At 47.8% G+C, this 10,426-nt stretch overlaps 3 protein-coding genes across 3 annotated transcripts; 1 reads left to right on the top strand and 2 right to left on the bottom strand.

Annotated features, from left to right (window-relative positions):
* Positions 1–1,169: 1,169 nt before the first annotated feature.
* On the bottom strand, positions 1,170–4,140 carry SPPG_05540 (uncharacterized protein). The gene is made up of 6 exons (XM_016753747.1): positions 3,468–4,140; positions 3,325–3,409; positions 2,760–3,263; positions 2,398–2,693; positions 2,178–2,339; positions 1,170–2,118 (listed from the first exon to the last, which is right to left on the bottom strand). The coding sequence occupies exons 1-6, from the start codon at positions 3,759–3,761 to the stop codon at positions 1,348–1,350; spliced, it is 2,112 nt and encodes a 703-aa protein (XP_016607326.1). The 5' UTR covers positions 3,762–4,140; the 3' UTR covers positions 1,170–1,347.
* Positions 4,141–4,305: 165 nt separating this feature from the next.
* SPPG_05539 (uncharacterized protein) lies at positions 4,306–8,379 on the top strand (the record flags this gene model as incomplete). The annotated part of the gene is made up of 16 exons (XM_016753746.1): positions 4,306–4,471; positions 4,547–4,624; positions 4,690–4,824; positions 4,904–5,208; positions 5,310–5,512; positions 5,577–5,811; positions 5,878–6,101; positions 6,174–6,222; positions 6,279–6,809; positions 6,871–6,911; positions 6,972–7,328; positions 7,400–7,602; positions 7,670–7,899; positions 7,984–8,060; positions 8,124–8,265; positions 8,326–8,379. 16 exons carry the CDS (start codon positions 4,306–4,308, stop codon positions 8,377–8,379), a joined length of 3,030 nt encoding a protein of 1,009 aa, XP_016607325.1.
* SPPG_05538 (uncharacterized protein) lies at positions 8,062–10,354 on the bottom strand. The gene is made up of 9 exons (XM_016753745.1): positions 9,877–10,354; positions 9,722–9,798; positions 9,516–9,647; positions 9,356–9,444; positions 9,058–9,289; positions 8,894–8,986; positions 8,732–8,832; positions 8,602–8,670; positions 8,062–8,530 (listed from the first exon to the last, which is right to left on the bottom strand). The coding sequence occupies exons 1-9, from the start codon at positions 9,966–9,968 to the stop codon at positions 8,453–8,455; spliced, it is 963 nt and encodes a 320-aa protein (XP_016607324.1). The 5' UTR covers positions 9,969–10,354; the 3' UTR covers positions 8,062–8,452.
* Positions 10,355–10,426: the final 72 nt, after the last annotated feature.

The raw sequence follows: 10,426 nt of genomic DNA, 5'->3' as shown, positions 1-10,426 counted from the left end.
AGTGGCAGCTGCGAATATTCCTCTCATAGATGGCCGCAGAGGGATAGTAATTGCAATCTGTTCATTGTATATTGGACCCGTTTTCTCATGATGGAGCATCTTTTGTCCATAGTTCATTTGTCTAAATCGAGGGAGGCATCTTGCATTTCATTTCATTCGATCCAGTGGCTGCATCTATCTGCAGACTGACAGTCTTTCTGGCCCACCCACTATGTTCCCGGGTTGGGACATATCTGAAAATATGGCCGGATAACAACTTTCCGCGAATATGGAATCGCTCGATGTGAAAATCATGTAGCGCATCTTTCATTTAAATAAGGCAAAACCAACATTTGCTTATGGCCCATCCTGCCCCACTAGTGAATATCGATGTACATCTAGCCATAAATCCTCTGGGACGAATGCCTGTCATAATAGGTGACACTCACCTAATTCTTCCAACCAGCGTGATAGGTCATTTGCGTGGACAGCATCGATAAATCCCGAAATTACATTTTGTAAGCTGGATTCAGATGTACCTTGCTGTACCTTGCTAATATGATGTACACCATATGTTTAAACCACGGGCTATCGTCAGCTTCAACGTCAACATCCTATGGTGTACAATCTCGGACTGAAAGAGTATACGCCAAATGACATTAATGACATAACCCTAGAACCCGCCTTGACCTCTCTGATGCCAAACCTAGTGAGTGGGGTAGCGAGACCTGTCAACATTTGACGTGCTGTTCACAGACATTCGATCTCAAGCTGAGGAAAAATGGCGTATCGTTCGTTTATTTGTCCCAAGTTCTCGCCAACGTTTCCGTTTCAAGTCACTGGACATATGTTAACAAGTTGATGGCAAGGTCACCACGTCGCACTATCGTCATATCAGCAGATTCTCGGAGAAGCATATGCCGTTAGGAATTTGCAAGATGAGTTACATACTGGTGGATTTTGCTAATCCAGAATCCTGTGTCCGCACCGCGCAGAGGGGAGACGCATGAATAGAACAAGCACAGGGCATTTATCCAGGCAAGAATGAAGAAGGAATGAATACGACACTAGTGTTCTTTTGTTGTGTCTGAAGACTGGCAATAATCAGAGCGATAAAGAAATCCTAGTACTGGATCTGCAGGCCTGACACGTAGCTAAGCCACCCGCCTTGTCCAATTGATATCATTCCGGTGAAATGTCAAGTTCTGTTGGGATTTGCTTGAACAGTAATACCCTGCATGGGCATTTCCAGATATTCATGAAGGGTGCACTCAAGTATCCACAAGCTTTATACTCTATCCTAACTATACATGTTGCAAAGCCTGGCCTATTTGAATGTTGCAAATCCGCGACCATATTAGCAATCTATCAGAAGTGCAAAATCTCCATGTTCAGCTGTCCTCGCCGTCTGTTTATCTCCGCTGCTGGTAAGGGGGCCACGACCCCAGCCATAAACAGACCTACTCCCAGGCTTAATCCCACAATCATTACGGTGGTAATCAGCCCCAGACCTTCCGCAATGTTGACACCCTCAATCACCTTCGTGATTCCCCTCACAGCCAACCCACCCGGAAATAACATGTTTAATCCACCAAGATCTCCCACGATCGCAGGTATTCCAGTCCACCGCGCGTACACATTCGACGCAACGCCCACAGCAAAGGCTCCAATTGCCGAGGAGAGGTTTACGGCCACCAGCTGATCGGCTAAGTAGTACACCGCATATCCAATGGCAGAGATAAATGTCATGAAAGGCAGTTGCAACAAGTGGGCATTAATACTCATGCTGAGAGCCAGACTTGTCGGCAGAAACAGGACTAATTGCCATAGAGGCGTAACAGGATCAGCACATGTGCCTGACCCTTCCTCAGGTACCTTCGGGATGTGAAGCACGCGTGTAGCAAGTGTTGATCCTAGATCTAGACCATATCCGATCAAACCTGTCATGGTGAGCCCGTAGGCCAACCTCGTTGTCCCGCTGATCATGTGACGGGTAGCTAGTTCTACTAGGGCGAGGGTAATTGTGAGTCCTTGCAGGAGGTACATGATGGACGATATCGTTGTGGCCGAGTAGCAGAGAGGGACTCCAAAGTGAATCAAACTACGCGAAGCGAAAGCGACAAAGACGGCCCCGATGAACTGCGAGATGCCCGTTAGCCAACGCATCCCAAGTAGCCGCGGTCTCACTGATGACGTACATGATAAACTTTGTCAAGAGTTCGTCGTCCTTCAAATACACCACCGAGGCCCCCAACAATTGTTCCAAAAACACCTGCCGCAGCGACATCGTACCATCCTCCACCAAAAAACAGACCTGCTCCACACCCTGAGGAAACACCCGCAAGTATGAATTGGAACCACTATAGAAGAAATCAAATGAGGATTCACGGGGAAAAGACGTCGATCGAAATATCTCACCTCCGGATAAAGATCAGGTAAAGACACAATCTGCTTCAGCCTCTTCGTTGCATCTTCGACAGCGATGGACTCGAACGCATCGGCTAGATCTGCGCTTGATGGTCTGCGAGTATGTTTATCTTTAGTCGCTCCATTTACTCCTCCCTCAGTTGATTGGTAGGACGCTGATTGGTCGTTTTTTCTGGAAAGAAGTGGGCGAGATACATCACTCTCGCTATCGCTGGTCTCTCCTTCGGAGTCCTTGTGGCGGCCAGAATGACGCGCTTTCAGACTCCCAAACGGTCCCGCAAAGAAGCCTTAATTTCGATGAAATTCAAAGACTGCACGCGATACCGGAGATAACGCCAGATACATCTGCTTACCAGGCCCAAAACTCGCAAGATGCAAGATTTGCTCCCTTAGATCGGACTCTTCCCTATGCGGGTGGGAGGACTCCTCTCCCCCTTGTTCCACGTCGTTAGATTGAGCATCAATCGGAGAGGAGGTCATGGGAGATGTAGTGACATTTGCCGGTGCTGGCACATCATGCGCATGTCTGGCAAATGAACTCTGAAGGGACCTGCTTCGTGGCGTTCGTCCATCGCTTCCACTCCTCTGTCGCAGCCATCTTCCCCTGCCTTGACGTTCCAACGTCTCAGATAGAGCGCCCATTGTCATCGCTCGCGCTAGTCCGCTTCTCTGTCTTCCAATCGAAGTTAAATTTGGATCGAGTACACCGTCCATAGTGCCACGGCTACGTGCCGACACATTGCCAAAGGGCGGCTCTTGGGAAGCATAGGATGCAACACGACGGGCAAGTTCGTCAACCAATTGCAATTTGTACATATCCAATCCGCTAGTGGTTGAAAAGAACAGAGGATAGGATGCTGCAATCAAAAATGGAGCTGTCATCGGTCGTCAAGACCCCAGAGTATACCATTTACATACCTGGCTGATTCCGTTTTCTAAAAGCTACCAGCATGTACGTTGGCAGCACCACAAACTGAGCTTCGTGGCCCAAGCCTTTCGCTACCTAGTGTCGCGATGAATGCAGAGTTTCTGCGTTGTCCTTTGACTTTGTTTGTACCTACGTCTTGCATATGTCTGGCAAGGAAATGCGTAGGGGTCCCGTATGCATACAGGGCGGATGCCAAAAGGACCAGAAACTTTTCCGTTGGACTGAGGATTTCATGTATGCCGTGGTGGAGTCTATGTAGGTCTCTGCCTGTGTCTTCCTGAACGTCGTCATCTTGAGGTTTATAAGGATGCGAAGCCACAAATTCGTCTAGAAGTGTTTTGAGCTTTGCTGGTGGAGAGTGGTGGTTCTCTGCTGGCTCGCCGCGGGACGAGCTGAAGTGGACGTGATGCGAGTTTGGATCAGGCATCTCCTTTGCCAGTACGGATTGCAGTCAGATTTGTGACGCGCGAGATACCCACGGTGCTTGACTGACGGTTAGCGTCGACATTGACAGACAAAAGAGTAACAAAATAAAAATGGCTAAAAAGAGCCATTATAAAAAATTGGCCTTTTGGTGGAAGTTTGTCGCAAACTGGCATGAAGCTCTCAGGGCCATCGCAGAGCTTTTGGTGATTGGGCCAACCTAACCTGCTGCTGCATGTGGGTCTATGTATGCATATTGCACTTGCATTCCCCATGTGAAGCACGCCTTCGCAGGATCTTGCTGATGGTCTGTTCTTTGATGTCAATGGCATTTCTCCCATCTACAGCATTTCTCCTCCAATAATACCCGTCAATGCTGAACCTCTTGAGTTTGGCAAGTACGTTCCAACTGATGGACTTGGAGTCGATCCACGTGCCTTGCTTTCTAAGCAAATAACCTTATGTCAGCAACCTCCGCCTACGGAGACCGCGTCAGAGTAGTTGACTGGCCGTGTAGCTGACATCGTCTTTCGAGACCATCGATTGAGATGAAAAAATTCCTGCGTCGTTTTTCAGCGGCTGCTGCGCCAGCTGTTTTCGCTTCTCCTCTGGAGGTACTGACTGCACGAGACCAGGCGCTAGCAAAGGACGGTGAAGAAGTTAAAGTTCCGACAGTGCTACGAAAATTTGTTACATTCTTAAGCTCAGAGCAGGGTGCATATTCTATAATCTCATGCCCAAACCAGGCACAATGGCTGCAAGCGTGCTGATTATTCTTGTGATCTATAGCTCTACGAACAGAAGGGATCTTTAGGGTTGCAGGATCTACCAAGGTTGTCAAGGATCTGAGGGAGCGTATAGAGAAGAGTAAGTAGTGAGCCAAACTTAGGCATGCAAATTCACGGACCCCTAAACAACGATACTCGTCTCAGCGGGTGCCGTGGACTTTTATGACGTGCCCGAGCAGGACATACCCTCTGTTGCCTCCCTTTTCAAACAATGGATACGAGAGTTGCCCGAAGCTCTGGTGCCTGAGCGATATTTCCAAGAGCTACAAGATGCTGCAGGTAAGATGATCCTATACGTAGATTTCCTTCTCTGATATTCTTAGCGGACACGTTGTTAACAAGCTCATGAACCACCTAGGGTCCGCTGAAGACATGCAAATGGTGCTGCAAACACTCCCTCCACAAAACCGCTCCGCGTTCAAGTACCTTCTACTATACCTCCTCCGCGTAGCATTCTACTCTTCCGAAAACAAAATGACCACATCAAACATCTCAGTCGTCTTTGCTCCGAATATCTTTCGGTGTCCATCGGAGCCAAACAAACCGGGAAGTTCCACAACATACGGAGGAGGGACCGATCAGACTTCCTACTTTGCAGAAAGCTTGGTGGTTTCAAAGGTTTTGGCGTTCGTTTTGGATCATTTTGGGGAGGTGTTTGGGGCGGTAGGTGCCTGGTACGTGGGTGTGTTTGGGATCATTTCCTTCCTTTCTGCTTCGAGATGCGAGGCAGTGAAGGTACTAATTCGCGCAATCTCAAATTACAGGAGGAAACCGATGAAGATCTTTTGTTCAAAGAAGACATTAAAAATGCGAGCATAAAGAAACAAGAGGATACTTCGGGAGATGGCAAATCCAAGACTCAGCCCCGAATTATTTTGAAGTCGAGCGAGGCACCCGATTTATTTCAGGACCCTCTTGATGACAATACTGAGGATTCCAATACGTCAAATATAATAGGAAACGACAGGTAGCAGTCTCCATCCCATTTGCTCTCTGTCAGAAAGCTTCTCAACCGTCTCAATTGTCTTCAGTGTCCCAATGCCCTCGATCCAAGGCGAGAATCCACAGCCGTCTCAACGAAATGTTTTCAGTAAGCTCCTGAGCAAGACCCGAAAGCGCGGCGCAACCCTAACTGAGACGAAATCCGACGAGATCGTCAAACCAGTGGATCAAGTGTCAACAAAACGTCCAAGATCGTCCTCCGATCCCATTGGAAGCGAGGGGCAGGTCAAAGTTTCTCAAAAGGCGTTGATTCGCGAGCTCAAGGTTTTACTTGGCATGCTACCTTTACTACGAGCTTGATGATGTCCCTAATCTCTTCGTGTGGCTCAGAGCCGGCTTGCAAACTCGGCAGCATCATCCGGGCCATTTCCTATTGCATCCAAGAAAATGGATACGGATGAAGAGGACGAAGAGAATGCAAAAGATGACTCTGCGACTAATTCAGACGCATCAAGTGTTTCCGAACCGGAAGAGACCTCCAGTGCTTCAGAACTAAGATCTAATGATTTTCTACGAAGCAGTGGAGAGTTGGCTAGCAGAAATAGGACTTATGGGTATATGAAATATTTTCTGGCTCTCTTTAAGGGCCCACACAGAAACTAAACGAAATACGTGCTCCTGACTAGATCGAATAGCGGAACAGCAACCCTTCCTGAGAAGAAGCAGTTAGTATTGGTATGTTTAACTGTGTTCGAAATGGCGCAATTTAATATATTGACCATCACCGAAAGCCCACAAAAAGTCGACCAAAACCTCCTACACGGCGTCCGCCAGTGCAGAAAATCTCTCGGAAGCTCCCTTCTGACTCCGCATCCTCCCACTCTGAATCCTCCTCAGAAAGCTCTGAGTCCTCCTATAAAGCCGGCGCAAAGCTACCCGAATCCCGCTCTGCACAAGCACCCGCTGCACGTCCCGCTGCTCCTTACAACAAACGTAAATCTGTCTCCTTCCAACTCCCTATCAGTGACGACGTGTCTTCAAATGATATGCAAACATGGGATACGGAAGGAAATACCTATGAAACAGAAACAACGGACAGCGCAAGTGAAGAAAGTGAGGATCAAAGCGAGCATGCAAGCGAGGAAGACGATACGGACGAGCAACGTCAGCCAAAGGCGCGACGGGCACCAGGAAGGCCTGCCCCTCCACCGCCAGCGGCATTGGTGATGCAGAAGAGTCCCACTCGGGAGATGGCGCATCCACCTCAGGATCGGCAGGCTGTTGAAAAGAATGCGAGAAAGTTAAGCCTAAGTCTGAATGACGTTAGTTTGTCTCTATAGCTGTTTATTCATCGGAATATGGGTTCTAACCCTTCATTATTAGCTAGACTTACAGACATCAGAACCCGCTGAACATTCAACAAGGTAAGTGTTTTTGTTTCTACGTCAAGTTCACCATCCCTCATCTCCATCTCCGCACCGCAGCGCGGATCGTCCTTCCCACAGCTCCGACCCAAATCTCCTCAAAGACGCATCAACCAGCCCCCGTTCAACTCGCCGCCATGTCCCAGCGCTATCCATAGATACCGCGCACTCGTCGGACACCAGTATCTTCAAGCCAGCCACCTCACGAACTTCGCTTCCATCTCCAGAGTTGTCTCGACGAAAACCAGAGGGACGTCGCGGAGATACTGGGATGACACCCATTACACCCATCACACCGTTCTCACCCGGGGGCCGAAGTGGAAGGCTGGACCATATTGTGATACAACCTTCCGGATTACGCCACGAAGTCAAGCGAGATCTTGAACTGAACGCCAATGCACAGGGACGAGAACGAAGGTAAACAAAAAACTGGTTACATTAGGCAACAGCGTATGCGGTATGCTCATTATAATGGTCGTCCCCCTCAGTCGAACAATATCTCATGCTCATGAGAAGCCCCCTCCACAACCGCGCAGTAGATCAACGACCATCACCAGCAGTACAGAAAGCATGCAAACTGAGGTGAAATCTCTCTACAAAAAGATTAAAGAAGCCAAGGACAGTGGAACTGCTGGACCAGATCTACGTCCTAACATGGCACGGTACAAGGAGTTGAAAACTTTGTTGCAAGGTTCGTTTGCCTGCTTTTGTACCAGTCATTCTGTGTCAAATCTCATGGAGTCGAACAATCAATGCAGCCGCTACGCTGACGTCCCCTACGCCAACAACCCCCGCACGACCTTCATCATCCCGGCCCGTTTCAAGCCTTTCCCAAACAGAAGCAGCAGCTGAGAAAGCACTTATAAAGAGGGAACTTGTTAATCTGAAGGAGTTATACAAACACTCTGAACCGACTAAGAAAGACCGGGAGGAGATGAGGGATATGTATCAAAGATATTGTGCATTGAAAGTTATGCTCGAGGGTGAGGTGAGAAATGTGATGTCTCTGGCACATTGTTGCGTTCCTGTATGAATGGAGCGTTGATGCCCGTCATTCCTTAATGCTGTCTAGAGCTCATCCAAACCTGACGCAAGCAGAACTCAGCAAGCCATGTCGCCAAATCCGCCAATGTCAGACAACCTCAAACAGTACGCTAACCACATTGCTTTTATTACGGACTATCAAGGAACTCACTCTCTCCTTTCTGGAAGATATAAAAAGCTCCGTTACGAGAAAAAGCTCCTGCAAATGCGCTTACACAAGTTCCAGGAAGATTTCATGAGGGAACATGGAAGGGCATTGAAGACCGCCGAAGATCGCGCGCCCATTGCTAGGGAATACGCGCGATATAAGGTTGGTGAGAATATTCACGTGTCTGGATCCTCGCCTTCTCATTAGCTTATTTTTTCAAAGGACTTGAAAGAACAGCTAGCCGATATGGAAGCAATGCTCAGTCCAAATGGATAGGACAGCGAAAGATCTGTTCCAAAGATGTATTTTTGGAGAGAATGACGTTGCGTGCGACGTTGCGTGCCGGGATCTACCCAAGATACGCAGCCGGCCCACGAGGAAACCCTCCCGGACGTTTGGGCCCAACCATGTTGAACTTCTCCACCAGCTATAAATCGGGACAGTATATAAATCTCATCGTTTCCTGGACAGTGTCCCGCATTTGTAAATAGTTCTTACCTCAGAAATAGCACTTGTCCCTTTCGTTATCGTTGCAAGATACGTCATGAGAAGTACGTCATTATAATCCTAAGCTCCCAATCATCAGAGACTGTCCATGAACAAAGCAGTTTGTAACGTGAATACCCACAACGAGAAACTCTTCTTGAAATTCAGGACTATCTATCGTCGGTAACCTATTCGCCAGGCTTGCAATTTGGCGCATAATATTGTGATCTCTTGGAATTTTACCTGAGGAGAAGCGGTGTATTGGTCATCCTGGTCATCCGATCACCTGTCCTTGCACACTCACCACTCTCAACATCAGACACATATTCATGTATGAGTCGGATTCGGGCATGGAGCATCTTGATTGCATTTCGTTGACCGACAAGATGTGTGATTACTTGATTCAGGACAACAGCGCACACGTTAGCTCCTCCACATTTCAGTACCTCTGCTCATTCTAATACTTACATGTTGATCCTTTATCTGTCGATGCATTTGTAACGTGCGCCACATGATCGACGGCAATTCGTTCCGCTTCTCCTGTCTCAATCTTATACTGCGATTTGAGAAAGAGGAGCTGGGCCTGTCCCCCGACGAGATCAATTATAGATTCATATACTGAGATTGGGAAGTCTTTTGCAGTTGGTGATACGAGAGGGTTAAGTTGCAGAAATAAAGGGCTTTCGTTATATCCAATCATCTTTTGATTCAAGCCGTAAGATGGTCAGATCTCGCTTTGGCCAATTCTCCTCAAGGTGGGACTCACTTGTTGATGAAGATGCAATTCGGTTGCAGATGGTTGTGCTCCTGTTGAATACCATCCGAGAAAGTCGTATGTAGGGAATACTTGCCTAACTGTGATCATGGTCAGTAGCCACATTCAATACTTTATCCTCAGTCTCAATCTCTCCAGTGAGGCAACTTACGCTGCTCCTGTTTGCTGACAAAATACACTTTATCCATTACAGGCTTCTCGTCTACTATTGTAAATGGTAGCTCATACGAATCGAATATTTCAATCTCACGCCCTGATTGTGTGCCGAGCAGGGCGCCAATGACTGGAGGAACGGAAGCAGGTCGTCAGCTTGGCGTGCAAGCGTGTAATAATTTTGCCAACTGCTTTAAAGCTGACCTATTGGGTTCACGTCGCCCTGCTGCATCTTCGTTCGTGTCCACTGATCCGATATATTTATAATGACGAGAGCATGTCTATCCATCGGGGAAGGCCTCGGCTCAGAGAAAAGTGTTCATATTGAAGGGCAATCACACCTCGCTCACAAAACTTACAAGGTAATGATGAGACCAGATGCTGATGCAGCATCGCTAACTACTTTTGTAGTCTGGAAGGGAACTTCGTCGGTCTCCATTGCGGTAGCCATAGCTGAGATTTGGTTTCAATGTGAGGAAGATGGAGTGAAGTGAACGTTGATAATGAGTTGCTGACTGGAGTGTTTAGTGACTGTGCTTTGTAGTCACACATGCGTAATGATGCGCTTTGTCGTAGTTGGAGGTAGTCTCGGTCTCGTCCAAGTAATCCTTCACGAAATCACCTAGTAAGGACTCTCCGAGCAGGAAAATAGACTGTTGACTTTTCTGATAGTGGTTGAGTAGATGAAAGAACTTTATGTGCTTGAACATGCAAGCAAAAGGATGATCTATCTAAAAGATCACCCGTTTACTGATGGGTCAGTCAGGTTGATAAGAGTATCGATATATTGCAGCTCTGTCCGTCCGTATTGTTGGCTGCGTGCTGTGTCAAAAGTCGTAAAGTTCATCTTTGTACTGGGCATTCGTCTCATTTCCTGCCAGCGACTGACCCAGCGGGTACCATGGTAAC

This window comes from Spizellomyces punctatus, assembly GCF_000182565.1.
Source record: "Spizellomyces punctatus DAOM BR117 chromosome Unknown supercont1.9, whole genome shotgun sequence".
Lineage (NCBI taxonomy): Eukaryota > Fungi > Chytridiomycota > Chytridiomycetes > Spizellomycetales > Spizellomycetaceae > Spizellomyces > Spizellomyces punctatus.
This window is presented reverse-complemented; position numbering and strand designations above follow the sequence as displayed.

Coding starts and splice junctions, on each gene's coding strand:
- SPPG_05540 (XM_016753747.1), bottom strand. CDS start 3,761: ATGCCTGATCCAAACTCGCATCACGTCCACTTCAGCTCGTCCCGCGGC. Junction 2,694..2,759: donor TCTTGCGAGTTTTGGGCCTG/GTAAGCAGATGT, acceptor ATCGAAATTAAG/GCTTCTTTGCGGGACCGTTT. Junction 2,340..2,397: donor TACCTGATCTTTATCCGGAG/GTGAGATATTTC, acceptor TTTCTTCTATAG/TGGTTCCAATTCATACTTGC.
- SPPG_05538 (XM_016753745.1), bottom strand. CDS start 9,968: ATGGCTACCGCAATGGAGACCGACGAAGTTCCCTTCCAGACTACAAAA. Junction 9,799..9,876: donor TCTGGTCTCATCATTACCTT/GTAAGTTTTGTG, acceptor CCCGATGGATAG/ACATGCTCTCGTCATTATAA. Junction 8,987..9,057: donor GACAGATAAAGGATCAACAT/GTAAGTATTAGA, acceptor TCCTGAATCAAG/TAATCACACATCTTGTCGGT.